The sequence below is a fragment of the Hylaeus volcanicus genome, chromosome 5 (assembly GCF_026283585.1).
Source record: "Hylaeus volcanicus isolate JK05 chromosome 5, UHH_iyHylVolc1.0_haploid, whole genome shotgun sequence".
NCBI classification, from domain to species: domain Eukaryota; kingdom Metazoa; phylum Arthropoda; class Insecta; order Hymenoptera; family Colletidae; genus Hylaeus; species Hylaeus volcanicus.
The window spans coordinates 26,949,996-26,972,049 of NC_071980.1; the positions used below are offsets into that span (position 1 = coordinate 26,949,996).

General features: G+C 48.6%; 1 protein-coding gene across 2 annotated transcripts in view; it reads left to right on the top strand.

The window, feature by feature from the left end:
• Positions 1-1,105: 1,105 nt before the first annotated feature.
• Positions 1,106-22,054, top strand: part of LOC128876337 (protein O-mannosyl-transferase TMTC2) — a 158,350-nt gene continuing 137,401 nt past the window's right edge. Inside the window, exon 1 of one of the 2 annotated variants that reach the window (XM_054122606.1) lies at positions 1,106-2,414. In XM_054122606.1, coding sequence (XP_053978581.1) covers positions 2,329-2,414 — 86 coding nt within the window. In that variant the 5' untranslated portion in view covers positions 1,106-2,328. The remainder of the gene's footprint in view (positions 2,415-22,054) is intronic. The other variant, XM_054122604.1, reaches the window with a different exon arrangement.

Consider the following 22,054-nt stretch of genomic DNA (forward strand, 5'->3'; position numbering starts at 1 on the left):
TGTTACTTCCGCTTCGGATCTCCCCTCTCTAGTCTCACTCTCTCTCTCTCGTCGCGATCGCAATCTTCTCTTATCGTTACAACGTGGTCGCAAATGGATGCTGGTCGATATCGTATCGCGATGTGCCGCTGCTCTTACGAGAATTAAACTCGCAAGAGCTAATTGAAGTAGGATGTACGACGACGATAAATAAGATGCGACGCAACGACTTTGTCGTAAAGGTAGTCACGGGCTATACTTTCGATAGACCTTTTACACAATTACGACCAATCCAACGGAATGTTTCCGTTTTAATCGATCCACGCGAATATCTTCGAAACTATTGGCGACATTCTAGGAATTTTCGGTATACACGGTAAATTCGTAGGACGAAGGAAACTCGTTAAATACTAACGTACAGCAGTTGGGGAGTATTCAAATTTTTCTCGCAGCTGTTTCGAGCTTGTTCCAATAGCAATCGTTAATTTTCCAACAAATATGAATCCGATCCAATTATCGCTAATTACTTTTGCCCTGTTACTTGCATCGAATTATCGTTGACGACTGAATCGGAAAGAGTACACGATCAACGTAACCATGGCAGTCAGGGTGTTAAAAAGCAGACTTATTCAGGTACAAACGAGAGGTTGTCTCGCGTTACTCGGGGGTGAGTCTGCGGCTACGTTGCGAGCGATTCGCGTTAAACGATCAACCGCCAGGATGCATTAAGCATCCAGGTGTCTATCGGAGGCTTGGGAAACGCGATAAGACATCCCGTTTAGCGACGTTCCGTTCACGGGATCACCGATGTACAGGTAGAGGCGGGGGACGTCGCGCGTCATTTTCCAAAAGGACAGTCATCGGTCACCGGCGTCGCCTGGGCTGCGGTTAATCCACTCCGTTGGTCGCGGTCGTGGTCGTGGCCGTCGTCGTACTCGCGACCGGTCGTACGAAGAGGAAGCAACGCAGCCGTGGAGCGTCGCGGGTAGCTTGCAGAGGGACGAAGCAGGACCAGGAAACGTATCGGAGGATGAGATGATAGAAAGAGGGAGAAGAGCAGAGGTGCGGGCGAGCGCAAGCGCCCGTCCGATCGATGCCCGTCTCCCGCTCGTATAAAGCGCTCGTCCTCGGGGGGCGCGCGACAGTTGGCGTTCCGCGTTCGGAACATGCACCGCGTCGCGGGTACTTTGTATCCACCGTTTACTCGTTCGTTCTTGTTGTCAGTGCTCATCGTTGTTGTCGACAAACACCGACCTCGACTCGCGGCACACGAACCGTGCGAAACAAAGAGATTGATCCGGAACGAAGTAGATCGCGCACGTTTCGGTCAACCTTCGAAAGTCCACGAATGAGAAAAACCACTCGAAGGTGTACACAGTCTTCGTATACGCGGTCCTACGTTTCCAGCTACACCGTCTCCGTCGAGCAACGATTTATCGAGCATCGATCTTCCAACGACAATAACAATCTGCGAGTTCGAGGAGGATGTCGAAACGCGTTTCGCTCCGATAGCTTCGGTCGAGACTTCTCACGGTTCCCGAGTTCTCGGTCCAGTCGTTCTTCTCCGAGGTGATTCCGACAGTTGGATCGACCAGTGATCCGACACGCAACGTACGCACCAGTGTGATCGGTAGTGTCGCGTGCAAAGGCGGCTCTTCCAGTTGATCGAGGAACCCAAACAGTGAATCGTGATCGACAGATCACCAAATGTTTATTTTTTACTCCGACTATTATCGTCTTCTCGAAGCATCATCTTCTCGAATCTTTCGACAATGTAGAGTACGAGCTTGAGCCGACACAGTGTAACGCGTGAACACGGAAGGAACGAAATAACAAACCGCCGAAGTCGTTGGAAGTCATCTCTTCTAATCGACCGATCGTAGAAGTTCTCGAAACGCGTTCATTCGTACGTCGAATGCCCTTTGGCGTTTCTCATGTATACAACGGACTCTCTCACGGTTTGACATCGCATTTACGTGGTACGAACGACATCCGGCCGCGTAGCCGGTGCACCGTGTTCGCGACGACCTCTCGGAGCATCGAATCGCTCGTCGACGAGCGCTACGGCTCGACGAAGCTGCGGCTGGATTACTGGCTCGTTTCTCGCTACGTGTCACCGACATTCGTCCCGGGCGAGATACATCCGGGCAGGCGTCAGAGCGGCGGTCGCTGGACCGTCCGGCGGACGTCTCGACCGCCGTACGACGAGCCGGTGGATCCAGGAGGTGGAGGAGGAGGGGCTGTCGAGGTGGTGGAGGAGGAAGGCCCGCGGACGTGCAACAAGTTAAGAGGCCGCCGCCGCTACCCTCTACATCGCTACCGCCGCCACCGTCCTCGCCACGATGTGACATGGATATCCTAGCTGTAGCCTGCGCCCTCGTCGCCACGGCCCTCTATTGCAACACCCTTCAAGCTGGTTTCGTCTACGATGATCGGTGAGTACCGATGCTAATAACGTATTTCATTGCCGCGAATCGCTGCTCCGAATTTTCGGAGTACGCGATGCGTTGGGTCGTTAACCCGTCAGATCTCACCGTCTCCTGGACCCGCTTCGTGTGGCTTCCTCGATCATTTTCGTATTCGTACATTGTTACAAAAATTCTTCTCGTTTCCAACAAGCACTTTAACATTTTTTAGGTGAACCGTGTTCAAATCGAGGATCACACGGGATCCCCGTACAGTTTCTGGCTCGGGTTGGCACCGACGCAAAATTAGAATCTCTCGTACTCGAAACACGCGAATTGTTTCGCTCCAATGACGTCGAACGGGTATTTTATCGTCGATTTATCAGACTCGTTTGTCTCTCTCCACTTATCCGGACAATTGGCGTTTTCCCCAGTACTCGGCGAACAGTTTTCGTGGGTGGTTGGGGTCGAACGAAAGATTCGCCGACCCTCTGCGAGGTCAAACCTACAGCTCACGTGGATGACGCAATATATATCCCGTAGAGTTGCGAGAAAACTATCGGGCCGAAAGACTCGAACGGCATTAAGGCTTGCGTGTGTGGGGTTCGGTTTTACGAACACGAGGTTGCCGAATGGCAACGATAATGTCGATATTTATTGCCGTCGAGGCAATAGACAGTAAACGCAGAGTATAACGGCGCAAACACAATGAATAAAGGACAAGTCGCAGCTGGGTAAGCTGATTTACGAGCTACCACGATTTGCTCTGCGATGTCATTTAATCCGATTTCGCCACGGTTTAGTTAATCAGATATTACTAATTACGCGCATGGCAGCGATACTAACAGCAACAGAATGCAAATCATATTCCCGTTGTATCGACCATTTCCAAAGTGACGTATGAATATGCATAAGAGGATCTAAGATGATATTTTCACCTTTTGGAGTTGACAAAATAACCTCTACGATCGTTGGCTGCGTTCAGTTCCTACTTCTACGGGAAGCGTGTTTTCGGAGTATCGTTGGAAGTTGTCGCGATAAAAGTTACCGTGTTCGATATTTTCACTTCGATACTTTCTGGGAGCGCGATCGGGTCAAGAGTCGCGATACTCGCGAACGTCCAAGTTTCCCGAAGCCTCGATGCATCGCGACGTTTAACTTATTCGTTGATTTCGTAGCGCTCGGAGTTCTAATCACCCGCATCCTCCGTTACTACTCGCGACCCGAAGCGAGTAGATAGGATTCGGCACGCAGGACGCATGCAACGATGGCAGGCCGCCCGCGCCGTACACATAATCCGAAGTTACTCTCGCGATAAGCGTCCTTAATCCGAAGCTCTCGAATTCTATGATACCGAATCCCTTAATTGAGTATCCGGTAATCTCCGGAACATCGTAGTTGCGGATCGATCAGCTGCGAGGTCGGTGTGCTCACCGAGCAGGTACCATTACGTACTTCTGGCGTCATCGATGGGAATCTGTTGCATCGTTATCACGCGCGCGCCCGCGTTTCCCCGTGAACAGGGTGCAACGACCATCACCGATAACTTCCCCCGAACCATTGACAGCGTGCCCCGATAACGCGCCAATTTATTCGTCTGTATTTTCGACGATAAGGTTTTGGACCGTAAGAACCGCGCGAATAGTCTTTACCCCCTAGCGATTAGGATCTTCGTCCCGTTGCCATATACCGATATCGGTGTACGGGGTGCTTTGCAAATGGACGCTCGTGGATGCGAATTCTCGTTAAAGGGATACGATCAATTTCCAACAAATTCTGTTGTTCGAACGTGTTTCTATTTTCGATAAACCCCTTCTCTCCCTACTCCCATTTTGGGTTCCGGTTATCGTAAACTTTGTTCTATTTCTTTTTTGTACGTGATTGCGTAGGCATTTCGGGGCGGTTTATGGCTCGACTTCGCCTCTTGGCCGCTCTTAGTTTGCACAACAATCTGATTGGAACACTATTCGAATTAGACCACCTCCTACACTTGCTTATTTTTAACACCGCGTAGAGACGACTTGCACGTCTCGCTCGGCGATTCGTTCCAATTCCACCTACGAATAGTGCGCTCCCGGTGTTTAATGGAACGACGCTGCGCCGAGTCGATCGTATGAATCAGTTTATTCCGGTAGTCGCGTTAGAGATCAACCGTGCAAGCGTGTTCTAATGGAATTGCGCGTAACGGTTGGCTCGCCGATCAAACGTTTAATCGCCGAATAAATTACCCCGGGCAAGCCTATAGACGATGGCTTGGCCAGCAAAGTGCGCGCAGATGCCCTCCTCCTGTTCGTTTGTGCGAGCCGGGATGCTCTCAGGGGAACCTTAACAGTCAGGTAATAATGAAAAAAGGGACACGCGCATTAAGCCGAGACAATTTTTCATCCATATCCGGCCCATTAGCGACCACCTCGTTCGATGCGACTGCCAACGCTGAAGCGCCCGTGGCGACCATAACCGAGTCGAGTTCCGTTATTAACGAGAGTCCGGCCAAGTTTTACCTTTCGTTTGTTTTGTTTTCACTCTTCTGTCTCAGTTTCCCGCCTGTTCTTCTCGTTGCGCGCCTCGCGTATCGATGAAGAGGGGACGTCTAATTATTTCTACGAAAGAGCAAACACGATCGATTCGCGTAATAAACAAGCGATCCAAATACATCTTCCCTTAACGTAAGACGTTCCGCAGCTATGGAAAGTTTTCGCCAACTCTAAAGAATAATTCATACCTATGTACATACATACGTCTCCTATTTCGAATTCGGTTTCTCAGCCAAATTCATGCCAACCCCCGTCGACGTCAGGCCGCGTGGATATCGATCGCCGCCAGGCCAGGGTGAAAAAATGAAGAAAAGTTTGTATGATAAGTAGGGGATACGAGTTCGGAAGATCCCGTCTGGTTTACTGGGCGCATAGGTTTTTCCCGAGAGTTTACCGTCTCGAGAGTTTATTCTGGCCGCGGTGCGACGCGCCGCGCCATGCTAAAACTCATGGGATAATAAAAGTGCCGTATTTTACTGCGCCGCGTCGACCACAATGCCTTGGCAAAGAATACAGGGCCATATTTATTTGCCGGGGATATTTTTTTTTAGCCGGTCGCAAAGAAACGGGTAAAAAGGAGAGCGACGGTAACCGCGCGGAAACGCGAGGAAGAGCCAACGCGACTCGTAGGCGGAAAAGGGTGGCAGTTGGAAAAGGTGTCCGCGAGAAGGTGGCTCGGTTCAAGCAAACTTTCGTTACGCTCCGTTCTCTCGTCTAGTCAACCTAATCTCGCGAACTGACGCGTCCCTCGGCATGTATTTGCAGCCGCAGCTGCACAAGGTGCATTTCCGGATCGGAATAAGAAAAAGTATTAAACGATCGAATGGCATTTCGAGCCTTTTTTCAAGAAGAGAGACGATTCGTTTTCGTTGAGTGGTCCGCTCTGTATACAAATATTCCATCGCGACGATTCAAAGGCGGTACATTCGAATGTTTATCGTATCGAGATCATCGCGTATTGTAAAAACGAACGGAAGATGTTGCCGCACGGTAGAGGTTCGGTTTGTTCCGTTGCTGAATAATGCCGTGGTGTTCGGTCGCATGAAATGTAAAACGGCGCATTACTGTTTCAGTTCAGCCGCGTACTTTTTCGAAGAGGATGCACGCGCCTTTCCGGGAGTGCGTGTAAATAATTGAGAGACCGCTACAACCGCCTCGTATCTTCGAGTTAAAGCGAACCGGAGGATACGACGCTCCGAGGAGCATCTCGTAGCGTTCACGGCTCGAAACGATGAATACAATCTCTCGTCGTATGAATAATCGAAATCGATTACGGCAACCGTTGTTTTCCGATGCTTTTTTACCACTCCCCTTCCCCCCTCGTCGATTTACAAAAACGTCTGCTCGCGGCAGCGTCCGTTACGAGAAACGTGTACGCGTACTTTTTTTTCCCCATACGTTTCCATAACCTCGTAGTATCGAGAAAATAACAAGCGTGTTTTGTTCCGACGCGTCGGTGATATTTATGTTTCCGTTTAATAACGGAATTAAGCGCGGTTTGTTATTTCACTATACGCAGAATCGTTCCGATACGAGTTCGGAGAAAAGCGTTCGTCGCTGAAGTAGTGTAAATCTGTAATCGAATCATGCCGGTCAACCCCGAAAGACTTTGTTTCGGATATATTCGCCTGTATCTATCCAAACAACGTGTTTTGTATAAATATTTAACCCTCCGCGCCATTGAAGCTATTTCAGAGGTCGATTTTTACAAATCGACCAGTCTCCAGTCTATAGTACTTTTCCCGCCAATGACAAATTCCGGCAATTTGTCACACGCGTCGCTGCTCTGTTCGATCAGCTTCCACCTATTAAGGGAATACCCGACGATCAACTTTTATCGCATCCAAGGATAGATTTACAATAGCGCACAGGTGTTCTTCGCGATCGCGTCGTAATTATTTGAACGCGTACGCTATTCGACCAACCGGATGACTCGTCATCGTTTACGTAGAAAATGTTTAAAAAAGTAATTTCTGTCCAATAATCGAACACGACGCACGCAAAATTCCATATATTTTTCCATTACTAACTTACGATACGGCAAATTGACGTTGTCTATAGATACTTGTCAAAATATTTGTCAGACCAGATAAATATTATTGCGGCTCGCGTATTCATTCGCACCGAACGATCACGATTTTTATATTCGCTGCTTTACTTCGATACACGCGATAGGGTTCCAAAAATAATCTTCATTATCCTTCGCTAAACGTGTTTAGCTATCACGTCAGATGTACATCGGATTAGAGTATATTTGCATTACATAGTTTCTTTGTGTCAATAGACTCTAATTAAGGTATCGAGTCGATCGACATTGCCGAGCATATATTAAACGCGATCCGCGGTGACGGACCGGTGCATATCCACGGAGATAGAGGAATTAATAGGCAGGGTTGAAACAAAGAGAGGATCCCCAGCGTTGTTGAGCACACCCGCGGCCACGTTGGACGTTGGAGCGCGTCATTTGCCCGGGACTGAAATTTTTGCCGTTCTGTCGCCGTGATATCGGTTTATTTATTCGTACACAGCCGGAGCTCTGCTTATGTATGAGCTGGACGAGGCTGTGGCGCGAATATACCATCGCGAGGTTGCGCTCCATTCCATGGATGCGCGGTACACACATTCAGCCGACGTGCATTTATCCTGCGAGACCGAACGCTGCGATCGATGCGCTTTATCGCGTCGGAAAGACTGCAACGGAGGGCCGGCAAGAGCCGGAGATAATTTATCGCTCTTGGTCTTGATAGGGCCTTACGGCAGAAATGAAATACACCCCGTTGCTTGATAGAGGCCACGGCCAAAGGTCGGAAAACAATCGAAAACCGTCACGACCTCTTCGTGCCGAGAGAATTTGTTGGACCCAACGAACCGGTGCTCGAAATGATTTCCGGATAGGCCACGGGAACTGCGCGAGTCTTAATTTTTCTACGGAACTTTAAGTCCTCGGGGGCTGTAGCGGTGTTTTTGTAAGCTACAGTACGGGCTTAGCAACCCCGAGGTACCCGAGCTAGAGGGGGGCCAGTGGGTCCCCATAGAGATGAGAAGTTATGCATTACGATTTAAAGTGACCAGACACAAATAAGAAGCGCAGAGTTACGATACGATTGTGAAATGTAAACGAGTTGTTAAGAAACTGAATTAGCGTAATAACCGGCGGTTCCCACAATTTAATAAATACCTGTACCTGTACGTAATTTTAAAGTTGCGATGGACCGATTCAAGGAACCGAAAACGTCTAATCGCGGACGTTACGAAGCGGAATCGGAGAACAGCCAAGGATCGAGGAGAATCGTGGATTCCTGATACGTGGGAACGAAAGCAGATCTCGAATAAAGATAGGGACACGGGACCCTCGTAAAGTCGCGTGGGTCTGCGTTAAGTTTAACGGCGTTCAAAGTTGGCGCGGATTAGGTGGTCCCTAGTAGCAAAGGTCCCTTTCGGACGACTCCGTCCGTTCACGGACTGGAGAGGAAACCGGGAAACCGATTGACGTATCGACGAATGTTCTCCGAGGAACCTTTTCTCTCTGATCTCGAAAATGGTTGGAAACACCACGGTTACTTCCTGTTCTCCTTGGTTCCGCTGGTAAAGACGATGAATACCCGACCGTACGTGAATATTCTGAAGGCACGCCGTTGCCGGGGACTCGAGCTTCTCTCTATTTCGAAGCAGCGCCTTTCAGATCGCGCCACGTACATACCATTCACTGACCAGCCAATACCGCCAGATTCTCCTTTCGGAACAAACGATGATCCGACGGCGAAATGGATGGAGACTCGCTGCGAGCATCGCTATCCACGTTCCCTTTCAAAAGAACAGTATACAGAGTATTGCATTTTGATAGCAAGATCGCAGGATGGTATACGCGATCTCGTATAGAATGACGAACCCGGCTCGGCACACTTTTCGAATTTGTCCAGCAACGAACAACGAATATCTCGGTTGCGAACTCAATTTAGACTTGTACGTCACAAAGTACTTCGCGGATGGATTAAACGGGACATTTGTTTTTATCGGTACCACTTGGCTCTAATTAAGCGAAGCTTGCGACCTGCGCGGGCTTTCTATGCCGAATATGCGACGCGTGCAACGTTTTAGTCGAGAAACTCCGGGGACTAGGACGCGCGAGTGGGCGCTGCTTCACTCGAGGCCCGCATGAAATCAGTGAAATCGGTGCACCGATGCGCCGACAGTCCAGCAATTATACCGCGACCGTTGCGTGGCTAATTGGCCACGGTTCATTTGCGCACCATCGCCTAATGTAAGAACTCGCTCTGGTAAACTTTTCTGCTTCAATTAGGGCAATTAGAATCATTAGGACGAATCCATTGAATTCGGTTACCGTTACTCATGGGGTGGGTCTTGAATCAGATGTTTAAAAAAACGTAGTACAAAAGGCCAACACGCGTACAGTCTATGAACGCGTTTTCCAACAAAGAATTTGCACGGTATCAATGCGTAGCTGTGCGATAGAGATGTTGAACGATGTATGGCAAACTAAAATAATACGTAGATTCGAGGTGAAAAGCTCGGCGTTCTACGCATACAGCAGTCCGATAGAATCGAGTCTTTTCATACGCTATCGCATTGTCGAAACTGCGAGTGCGTTGTCCTCGCACCGAAAATACGTAAATTATTAAATTCCCGGGAAAAAAAAGATCGAGGAAAAATATTGGATTCTTCATCGGCGCTCGCACGATCGAATATTTTACGCGATTTCGCGTGAAACGATGATATAATCGAACCGAAAGGCTGACGCCAGGTGGTATCGCTCCCTCAGCCTCTCTTTCCCGTTCTTTTTTTTTCCCGTGAAATCAGCGCCCGCTCGAATTGGAACGAATCGACGGGAGACACGCAGCGCCATTTTTATGCTCGTTTCCTGGGTCACCCGCCGCGGCACCGCGAAAACAGTATCGGGACGAAGCAATTTCGAACGGGCTCCCGTGCGTGGCGGTAATGAATTCAGCCGTGCGATTTATTAATCTATAAATCTGGCGCGTTCGCTCAAAAGCCTTCCATAGGGATCGCGTTTCGCAAATTTCATTGTTACTACGGAGAGTACGTCTTCATCGACAAAGTGTAACATCGCTCAGAATTACGACTAATAACGATTTATTGTATTCTCTCTAGGTAGGGAATTTGATCAATTTATCGTCGAATTTTTATAATAACTTTTCGAAAAGGTAAGTCATTTTTGCGACGGACAACCAGAAATTACGAATAAAACACGTCTAACGACCAACGCAAGACTGACTTTCGGATCTCGATTGTTTATTCTTGCGAGTCTCTTCTTTTTTCTTAAAATGAAAGCGCGATTCTCGTCGAATTGGAAAGGTTGCTTCCATTGAGACAACGCAGAGAATTATTTTCAGGCGTTGGCAACGAAATCGTAGAAGGGATTTTCGTGCTGCAAGGTAGGCACCTCACTGGATAAAGAGCGAATTCTTTCTTATCGCCACGCGGCAGCGAGCATCCTGCTCGAAACAACAATGTTTCGTTGTTCAGCCGGCAATATTGTTCCTCTTAGATCTTCTCTGCTGTTGCTTCGTCTCTTGTTCGCCCTTTATCCCCACTTTCTCTTTCTCTCTCTCTCTCTCTCTCTCGCTCAGTTTCTACAAAGTCTCGCGAACCGTTTCGCTCGAGTCCCTTGTAAAACTGGTACGTCGAGCAGTTTCGGGAGACGATGGTGGTAATAGCTGGAGGAGAAAGAGAAAGAGAAAGAGGAGGGAGAGGGTAGGGGGATGGATTTCGAATAGAGAAGCAAGGTGTGGCGAGGGTAGCGGAGTCGGCGATGGGCGGAAGGAAGTCAAGCGAAATAGCAAATCCTCAAACAAACTAGTGGAGTCTTTGCGAATCGAGCGAGCTTAGCAGTGGATTATCTTTGCCGTATATAGCCCGACGTCGAGCTTTCCCGGGTGTTCGATACCAAAGAGCCCGAAATCGTGTTTCGTCGGTTTATGTTGTTCAGTCGGCCGATATTGTCGAAGTAGAGTCACGGGCGCATAAACCCGGCGACCGTATCGCACCTACGTAAACTCGCGTTTGTTAGACGCGCATGAAAGCTCGCGGAAGGGAACTCAACTAGGTTAAGAAGTTTCGTTTCTTGCGATTGAGACTTCGCATCGCATAAATCTTCCAAGGTTTCAGCCACGGTTCGCGTTAGAGACGAAACGGTACTATTACGGGAACTTATCGGCGACGGGGCCGTTTCGAAGGTTGTCGGTTCATCGTGATTCTATAACCGTGAACTTTAACGGTCGTTAACGAAATAAAAAAAACTTGCATAAAATACTGCAAGTTTTCGTCTTTTTTAATTCTCTTCTAACGCTGACGTTTAATAATTACATGCGAACGAGCCATTATTTCAATTATAACTTTGATCAATATTTCTCTTTCATTAAGTACACCCCAAAAGAAAAATTTCATATCGCGTTTTAAACCGGCGTTACGTAAGCTACGCGAGTACGGCGAAGCAGCAAACTCGGTTGGCACGCTAAGCGGATCGCGAAAGCTGAGACCAGAGACGAACACTCCATGGAACGTTGTAGCTCATGAATAATTTCTAGTAATTAGGGAGACAGTCTCGGCTTCCACATTGTACGGTCGCTGCGAAAGTTAGGTTGCCGGGGCTAAAACTAGCGACAGGGTTTTGTGCACTCCTTAAGTCTACGCGCTATCACGTTTTAAGCCGCACTTTTTTCACGACACTGGTCATCCCGAGTCTTTGTTGAGCTCGTATCGCGGCAATTTCAACGTATTTATCAAAAAAGGAATTATTGATCGGTAAAAGTAATTGAAATTAATTAAGGTAAATATACGAAGAGTGTGTTGTTCGCAAGTCCCAAACGCAGAGACTTGGAAACCACCGCGACAAAAAGAGTTAAGTTTCGAGGAGAACACGCGACGCAACATCGGGTCGCTTTTAAATTCTGCGATATTCGCGAGAGCTCGCTTCGTCGGACAAACACGTACCTCGTTTGAATGAAAACAACAACGATGCGTGAAACTTTAATGCCTGCGTGCGTCAGATTCATTGGATTTCACCCGCCGACCGGCGAAAGCGAAAGGAATCGATCGACGTCCATAAATAGCAAAACTGCAATGTCCCGGTGTCGTTCGTCACGAGGTTATCCGATTCGGAATTGGTTTGCTAATAATTGACTAAAATTTTCGCCGATGCGTCGTACGTATCTACAGGTCGAGAAAGTACCCGCGAGACTCCAAGCCGGAATCGCTTTCCGTTGGTTGCGCAACAAAAAATTATGAATAAATTCATTGTATACTAGTTTCCGAGTCTTGATACTTATCTACTACTACGCGCGTCTGACCATTACTCGTTCTTTCTACTCGCGACGGTGTTCGCAAGTACAGCGTTTATCCAAGTGAAAACAGCGAGCATTAATCAGACGCGGTAGCAGAGTCGTACTTAACGACGCGCTTATCGATTTCTACGATCGATATTCGATCTCCACGGTTGAAATTGTGGACAGTCTAAGCACGCCGCGGCTAAAGGTTGAAGAATGAACAGCTCGAAAGTTGAAAGAAACGTCAAGAAGCACGCGGCTTGTTTGAAAATTCACATAAAAGAAGATGCTATCGGTCCAAAACGGACGTATCGAGTTTTGTCGGTTAACCGTCCACCGCTCGAGCGTTAAAGGAAAAAGTCACGTCCGTATGATCTCTGCTCGCCTCTGAAACTTCCGCTCGGTGTACACTCGTTGTCCATGCTCGCGGTGGCATCGTACTTTAAACTTGGAAAATCCTGAACCACCTCGCCCGGGTCTCTGAATTCGGGTTTCTGAAAATCGGAAAAGTAGAGTCCACGACACCTCGAGCTCTGGATCCGTGCATCTCGCGGCATCGAGAGGTCCTGTTGGCCGTACGCGGGGCAATTTCGTCGCGTTACGACTCGCTCTTTCCGCAAACGACAGACTGCTAGCGCGGTGTGAAACGTCGCGCAAAAGTGGAGCGCGGATAATGGAGGTCCTTTCCCGTCGTCGTTCCCGCTTCACTTACGACCGAGACACTCGGTGGATGCGAAATCGATGCCGAGGCCGAGACGTGTTGGAGCAAAAAGCGGCACAGTGCCACGTTATAACCCCCCGAAGTATCAGGGAGTCGACGAAGCGGGGCTGCAGTCGCTGCGAGCATTACGGACGATATAGCAGGTGTTTGTAGACATTTCGACGCGAGCTCGAAGCGTGTACACCGAAGTAAAACCGGCGTCTTGCTCGTTCGCGCTTTTTCCTCCCTTCTGCTTAGTCGGATAAGCGACCGGAACGCCCTTCGAGGTCGTCGAAATGGGAAGATACGGGAATAGCCAGTTTCTTATCGGGGCAAACATCATCCTTGAAGATTCTTTGCTCGTTGTTTCTGTCAAGAGCCGATCGTTTCTGCCTGCTTCCGCTTCCATGGACGGCTTAACGTTCGCGTAAATTCTGCAGCGCGCTGCCTGGTAAAATTCTGCCTCTAGATAGGACCGGAATGCCGCGACGGAAATTCGATAAACAGAAGCGTAGTTCTTAAACGAACGCTGATCTCTCGTGGCGAGAAACGTGCGGAACGAGTTTCTCGTACGGATAATTAAATAGTTTTACGTCTTTGCCCAAAAATCTGTCGCGTCACGAACGAATCACGTTCCTGCGAACGATAATAAGCGGGATCCGTTTTTGGGCTGGTCGTATCGACGCACGTTTATCCGATTTGATTTCCACAATTTCCTGGGGAGCCGCCGGATTGTCATGCGGAACGCAAATCGGGCTATAATTTAGAGCGTGCGTCGAAGAGAGCGAGAAAGACGGGCGAATCGGCCCGCTACAGGGAAAGGCGGGGGGGGGGGGGGGGGGTGCGGATGCGAACAAGCGAGGGAAAGAGATATAGCGAGGGACGACAGTGCGAGAGGGTGGAAAGTGGGAAGCGGTAGAGCGGAAAATAATGCAGCGTGCAGAATTACAAATTACACGCTACAGGAGCACTAGGACCCTCCCAGTAGTGGTGAATGAGGAGAGTGGGGGGCACCCCGTTCGTTCCGTTGATTACACAAACAACATTCGTCGTCCCGCACAGGGAGGAGAGCGAGGGAACGGGTTGCCCGGGAATAAGGGATGAGAACCGCGAGCGGGGCGGGGTACCAAACGTAGAGTCGTTACAAAGCTGGCTATTAATCTTTATTACAAACAATCCTCCGCGTTAATTCCGTGTAATTTGCCGCCAGTCATGCTCCGCGACATCCTTTGCCTACGGGACGTCGTCTGCGCGTTGCTTTCTCGCGGACCGCGAAACGTTTTCGATTTAATCGCGTTCCTCTCCCGGGGAATCGCCCGCCGTTTCTCCATAAACTGTAACGGTTCGTGTGGGAGAACGGTTGATGATAAATATAACAACGTTAAATATCGGTACCGCAGGGCTCGCCAAATTTTACGATCCGAATGCTTCGGCGCGCGGTTCGATCTTCCGTGAAAAGGGCACGGAAATTTTACGAGTGCCATTACTGCTGCTTTATGCTTTCATAACTCGCCACCATTACGTTCCTACCCGCTTGTTTCATTTTTTTTATTATTATTTTTTTTTTTTTTTTTGAACATTTGACGTTTGTCACAATGGACTCGACGGCGCATGAACCGCGCGCAGAAGTTTACACACCGAAAATTCGTTCCCGGTACGCGGAATGCCGCAAAACTTGTTGACGTCCACGATTACCATCGACCCGAGGGAACAAACACGTCGCGGTCACGGGGACGATTTGGTCCCTTACCGAGATCGAGCGTCAAAGGGCCGCGTCTCTGCGCATTTACATCTCTTACGTCGTCGCGAGTTAACGAAGTTTCCGATAGCAAACTTCATCAACGCCGAGCGGCTATCGGATATCTCGTCGATCGTTTAAGGAGTTCCACGCTGAAAGCAACGCGACGCCGTCTTACCCTGCTGCGCGATAAAAAGTTGCCTCGGGTGTCCAGATGATGCGCGCAAAGGACGTCGACGGATTCTCTGCTTGTAAATCTCCGTTCTCATTTATTCGCGGTCGTACGTCGGCTCCCGCAACTCGGTGCATCGCGTTCCCCGCGAGGATACGTTTCTCGGTCCTTTGTCCAGTCTCGGTCAACGCGACACGACTGATTCGAATTCTCTGCGTACCGCGAGCGCGCGCACGCCCGTACGTAGTTTCATATTCCGTCGTCACGGGGGATCTTCGTAAAAACTTGTCGCCTTGACGCCGGCTTGCCTTGGCGTTGGTATTAATAATGTAATCGTCCAAAGGAAGAAGGGGGTGGGAGGCCGAGAATTAGAAACGGTGTCACGTCGTCGAGCAGCGGCGGCCGGTAAGGACGTCGGCGCGGGCGTCGCAGCGTCGACAGAGGAGGCGAAGATAATTAAACCACGGCCTTCCCTTCCAGGGCGTCGTCGACGTCTCGGTTACCTGGCCGTTATCGTGCTCGGAATGAGAATCTTAAACGGGAAGGGGTGCTTCGCGACGCTTACAGTCGCGACCAGAAGAGGCTGACGTTAATAACGTTGGAGGGCCGAGAATTGCGGTTTCTTTAGAATTTTTTTTTATGAAAAGGGCAATTGGTCCAAGATGAAACTTAAAGTAATACGTTCTCGAGCTTGTTTTCTTTTAATTGGTTTCCTCTCGAAATAGTTGTCGGCGAGCAAACCAAATTCCGAAGAACGTCTTTTCCAGCCAAAGACAGCCACGCTCTTCTTGACTCTCGTGCCGTCCTAACGTGCTCCTAACGGTCATCCGTGCTTTGCCACGCAAGAGCGAAACAGTATCCGGAGATTTTGTCTCGCGTAGCATCGTGTGTTGTAAATGCCACGCGAAACGTAGATAATCGATCGTCGCTGACCAGGTTATAATTTAATTGGCAATTTAATTACAAGCCACCTTGTGTAATAATGACGTGTAGTTGGGTGGGATGCGATGGGCGTGTCTTCTCGCTTACAAAGGCTTTTATAAACGAGAATTACCCCGGTTCCGGCTAGTGAACTTTGGCGCGGGCAACGGTTCCAATTAGTCGCGTTTGTGCCCTCGATCTTTCGATATCATTGATGGCTCGTCGTCCACCGATTGTCCCGCGAAATTGCTTCGTTGCGAACGTGTCCAGCCACCTGGCGAGCGAAGTTGCCTCTTCGTTAACGGATTCGCGCGGAGTTCTGACGAAAGTCGCGAACGAGCGACGCTTTAATGAATTAGTCGTACGATGGAAGATTTCACAGTTAAACGTAATGCAAAGCCGCGTCGCTTTGTACTCATGCCAGCGCTTTCCATGTACCTATGCATTCTAAATACGTTTTTAATCAGATTTTATCGTATCCTTTTAAAGTCCATTTACAAAATACATCTTTATACTGAATTTTCGTCAAAGTAACGATGACGTTTAACGTCGTCCGAGATTGATTACTTTGATAAAATTCCGCCTGTCTCCGCTCAAATCTGATATTAATGAAATCATTGTACTGCACTGCGAGAGATACGTGAAAACAGACGAGATCGTCGTTGCGACTTGAAACGCGCGTAATTGGCACTCATGGGCTGCGCGATTATCAAATAGATGGACGCTAAGCATCAGACTATATAAAATTACGCGTTCGCGCCCCACCGCCGCGGCAATTTCGAGAAAACGATGCCATTATCATTAATGTTTTACCGCGATCACCGTTGTTCACCGCAAAGTGCTCGTTTCTGTAATAATTATTATCATACCATTTGCGACGTTACGAGCGCTACAGGAGTACTCGCCCCCGCGGACGACCTTCCCGACCGAAAACCGTAAGCGCATCCCAGCTACGAGCGCAACATGGAAAAGTATTTACGAGCCGCTTATGAAAATTAACAATCGCGGAATCTCCCCTACACGATGGCACCTACCAATTCAATTGTGAAGTGATCGTTCTACGAACGTGCGAATGATCGTTCTACGAACGTGCGAATGATCGTTAATCCTTCCGCGAGCCAAAAGTTTACAATTTCGACGCTGATCCAGTCGTCGACGCTTTCGACGTAATATATTGTTAATTGTATCGTTAACGGTTCGGTTGGAACACGGCGCATTTCATTTTGACCAAACTTACTCATCCAAGATTATATCGCCCGGCACACGGATAAATCGGCGATGCTGCGAGAACACGTTCGCACGCGTAACAAGGATAACCGTATGTGCGATACGACGTTGCGCGTAATATTATAGAATAATTTGGCAAACATGTTGGCGGTTTAGCGGCATTATCATTTTAGCGTAATTACCATTCTGTAATTACTGGTGGAATTCATCACGGAGCACCGAAATGTTTATACCGTTACGCGTACCATGCTATTTAGTTAGCCTTGTCACGCGTTCGTGCGCGTCCAGAGTCGATATTAGCCTTCGCCGGTCCATACCTAAAAACGACAACGTTGAATGGTCAATTTTCCGATGCAAAGGTCCAGCTTATGCTTTCTAAAGATTTCGTCCAACAACGACATCGATCATTTTAATTTCGTTTCACCGAAATCGGTCAATTACATTTGTTTTGCTACGAATCAAGTCTGACTTTCAACGCGTGCCATCCAAGCACCGCTGAAATCCGTATTCAAAGAAGTATGTTTAATAATGATTCATAGTACACGGAGCGGGAGGGGTAGTTGGTGCGTGCAACATTCGTCTTTATTATCCTCGAAATTTTCCTCGACGTTCCGGCCTCGAGAGATGTAACGCGTAACGCTCGGAGAGAGGATATTGCGCGCTCGGTACAAATAAGAGACGGAAAATGGAAGAATGAATCGCGGCTCGAGCCCCGAATCCCGAGGTAATTTTTCCGCAGTGCGCCTCTTCGTCGAATTCAACGCTTAAGACGTCGCGCCATTGTTACGAGTCGAGCGACTTTAGCCGCGACGTTTCTCGTTTCGCTTTCGTAGTCGAAAGACGACGGGGTCGTCTTCCATGCCAAATCGATCGCTTTCGCGCTTATTGTCACAGATTTCCGTGGAATAGAAACGGACGATTCGAGTCATCGTTTTCCTACTTTCCACTGTGTTTAACGAACACGAAATTTTGCAATTCTCGATTCCACGAAAATCGGAAACTCGGATCCGAAAAAATGGTCGACTCGGCGCGGAATGACCCGCTGAGGAAATTGTTGTCTGTTCTGGCACGCGGTTTCCGGGCCCGAGAAATTACGCTAGCCGCGATAGTGAAATACATGCCGGAGGGTTTCGCAGATTCGGTCTGGGAAGAGGAACGAGAGGAACGCGCGCTCGAGACGCTTGCAGACGTCAGAGGGATGAGGGCGTAACGATTTATAGCGCCCTAAGACTGCCGCTGCTTTATGAGGACCTTAATGTTTGCACCGTAAATTGGGTGGCTTAGGACAGCGGGGCAACCCGAAAACAGTAAAGTGGAGATCCCTTTGGCGTGACTGGCATTCGTACGTCGCTCTGGAATAATTTCCTTCGAAAAAAATAAAAAATTTCCACCCGGCCCCGGAGAATACGGGTCTCCCGGTTCGTTTGCTCGCCACTAAATAACGTGCCTTGCAAGGCACGCGCGCAAAGTGGCCGACGTGTTTGCGGAGTAGGCGCGATTTACGGGACCCGTGCTCTTTTGCGCTTTTTCTTTCTTCCTTTTCCTCTAATTGCGAACGTTCGAGCTTGAAAACGCACCTTGAACGCTTACACGAGCAATTCCCCTACGAATTCATTTTTCCTTCGCGATAGGAAAGCGATCAAGGTCGCTACCTTGGGTTAGAGGTACGAACGAGGCGAACGAATTATCTAATTATTAATGCCCTATTTAATTAATGTTCCTGCAACGCGAACTCGACGCGGATCGAATCCTCGAATGAATAAATATTACGTTAAGGAGAGAAGAACTAGCGTAGCGAGTTGAATTTATTTGCCTCAAATGAGAATTTTGCTCGTTCGTGCGCGAAACACGACGTTGAATTTATAAGAGACAACAAAAGGGAGTCGTTTGTTGTACGTCGAGTGGACAAAAACGACCGAGGGATGATTATTAAATATTCACGTTCTTGAAAATGTTTACCAGTGTCGCTGTGGTACTTGGGCGTTTTCCACGCGTTGAACAGTGCAAACAAGATGCATCCGACCGATGAGAGGAGACTCGAGTCAGGGTCGAGCACACGAGGAAGAACGACCCTCGTGGCTCGATGAAAAGCCTCTTGCTCGAGTCCTCATAATTGAGACAATGAGTGGCGCTCGATAACTAAGCGTCGCACTGGCTAGCACGTTACCAGCCGCCGCCGTTGCTCGACTCTCTCTGAATTCCGACAGGGGAGACAGCTTTCACGAAAGTGTCGACTTATTATTTTCATCCCTTAACGCCCGGGCAAATATTTGCGTAGCAGCGCGAGTCTTAAAGATAGAGACGCGAAGAGGAACGCGCGCGCTGGATATCAGGTGAACTTTGACGAAGAGAAATGAGGAGAACGTGCATATCCAACGAGGAGGTATTCGAGAATGAAGCAGTGAATGGCAAAACACTCGAGATATTAATATAATCTTCCTCGCTATGTCTCCTTAATACGACTTTCAGACGTATTTCCATTCTGGGAATTGCATTACCATCGGCTACCATTCTAGAATGATATCGTTTCCCAACTAAGATGTTTCGTTATAGATTTATATAGGAGCGTTCGTCGTCGTTCGTGTATTTCGTCGCCGAGTACGCGTTAATACGCCCCGTGCCCAAGGTTAAACCTTTAAATTTATGAAATTTTTCGCGCACAGCAACAACGATGCAGCTGTTTACCCGTGCTTGTCTGTACGTAGCTAGTTAAATTCTGCGCGCGTTACGTAATGAAATTCGCGAATGATTTACAAGCGTCGCGTAAAAAGGGGCGAACTCGCGCGTCGTTTCACCCGGGGGTTTTATAATACTTCTTCCGCGAAGAGAGCGGAGAGCGGCAGGGGTGGAAGTGGAAAGGGAGACGTATTAAATGTTCACGAACCAGTTCGACGAACAAAACTGTACGCCAGAACGCCCTGGGACGATGGAAGAAGGTCGTTAAGGTAATACAAGGCTGCATAAAATTGGTCGGGAAAAATGTTCGCGTCGAGGGCGAGATAACACGGAAGAGGTCCATACAGGTCTGCAATTTACCGTGAATCGAGAACGCCCGTTACTCTTCACCGGTTGCGGCCTCCCGTCGAATCCAAAAGTCAAGGGATCGTATTTGCAATGTAAATTCGGTCCGATTCGCAAACAAAGGTGCCCGGCCCCGGAAACTGCAGCTAGATCTAGCAGTTCGCGCGATGCTATACCAAGCAAATGTATAAATATTCGCGGTCTGCCGGATGGATCTCTGCGGGGTAGAAGAACCAGCCCTGGGAACTAACCAATCAACGCGAACGATCGAAACGTTTTATACTCTTCGTGTTTTCTTATCTTTTTGATTACGGATTGCTGGAACGCTTTCGAGCGCGTGGGGGTTATTCGAAAAGTTTCGAGGATCGATGAAAACTGTTCGTTGAAAGATCTTTTACGAGAGTTACGATTCAGTAAGTCGAATTGATTTCAAGGCGAAGCTATCTTCGGATGTCCGGGCGATTCGTCGCTTCATAAGCAATTGCTTCTAACAGAATCTAACAGCGACGGAGACGCGTCGTTTCTCGTTAAATCACAAATTGTGTACACTTAGTGGCAATCACGGGCTATTTTCGGCCATCGTCCAGCTCAATTACCGGGAATCGCGAAAGGCGATATACAATATCGCTTAAATAAATCATCGATCCATCGATTAACGCTTTCGGGGCTGAATAATTCAACACTTTTAGCGATTGATGATAGTCTCGTTAATTTCTCATTATCGGCGTACGTGCGATCTCGCGCGCCCGAAAATATCGTATCGCTCGATGGTATTTAGGGGATTATTAAGAACGAGTGGGATCGTTATTAATCTTATTATCTCTTGAATCCGATGAAACTTCATTTTGCATAGTTTTAAAAATTCATGTTACAATTTACTTTATTCCAGCTGTAAATTATGCCACTATCTTAAAAACGTTGAGACCCATCGTATTAACGGATCAGAATCAGAGCCGGTAATAAGGGCGACGCGCTGGGTTTCGTAATAGGGGTCGTGTAAGCACCACGGAAAAATGGAAAATCTAAGACGATATCAGTTTAATGTCCAGACCAAATGGCGACTCTCGCTTGCCGTTACCTCTCCCCGACTTCTGTCTCGTTTTCTCTCGACGAGTGAAAAAGGGTAGCGACGATGGGGTTGGGGTCTCGAAGGGGTGGCGAGCCGCGTTATAACAAGACGGTGCGCTGCTACTGGCACCCTTCCTACACCGATTCACCCACCGGATAGTTACGTATTAGTGAGTGTTATGAAACGATTTAATAAACGGGTCTGCCCGGTGCGAGAGTGAAACGGGCTAGAGGAGGGTGGAAACGGATGAGAAAAATCTAATCGTATATATCAGCGTTGCGCCCGGTAACGAGGGACCATTTCGTTCCGAGCGAATGCGTTCGTTTTACGCTTCTTCTTACCCCTTCTATCTGCAGATAACGCCTTTAAGGAATCCCATATGAGCTCGTTTCGCGATCAGCTCGCGAGCCAAGTGGCCGCGTAACTGGATCCGAAGAACTCGAGCGCGTACAAGAACGTGCTAAGTATATTACAATAGCACGTCGTTCCGTGAATACGCAAATTCTATTCCGCCGTCCAGGTACCGTGTATCGAGTAGCTACGTAACGACGCCGATAAACATTTCAGAAGCAACCTCGGTATCTATTCGAGCGAGTGAACACGGGATTTGATTTCGTTTAGCAGATATTCGAAATGTTTCCAAACAAACGAGTTGTTCCCGGCGTTAACCGGAAGGAGCGCGATACAAGAAGGCCGCACCGCGATCGGTTGTCGATTATCGGTCGATATTCCTCTCGATCCTCTTCGCGGAAGCCTGATTACACGGTCGACGATCAGTTTTTATGATTTCCCCGTCGTCCTTGCGGATCGAGATAAAGGAGCGATTGTGGCCGCGTCGCGGCGGATAAAAGCGTCGGAAAGCATTCGAGGAGTCCTCCAACGAGCCACAGGCGGAGAGAAGGTGCCTCTCAAAGGACAGAATGACGTTTACGTAGGAAAAAGAAGCGCGATGGAGAGGGTCGCGCGCGCAGTACACATTCGCGT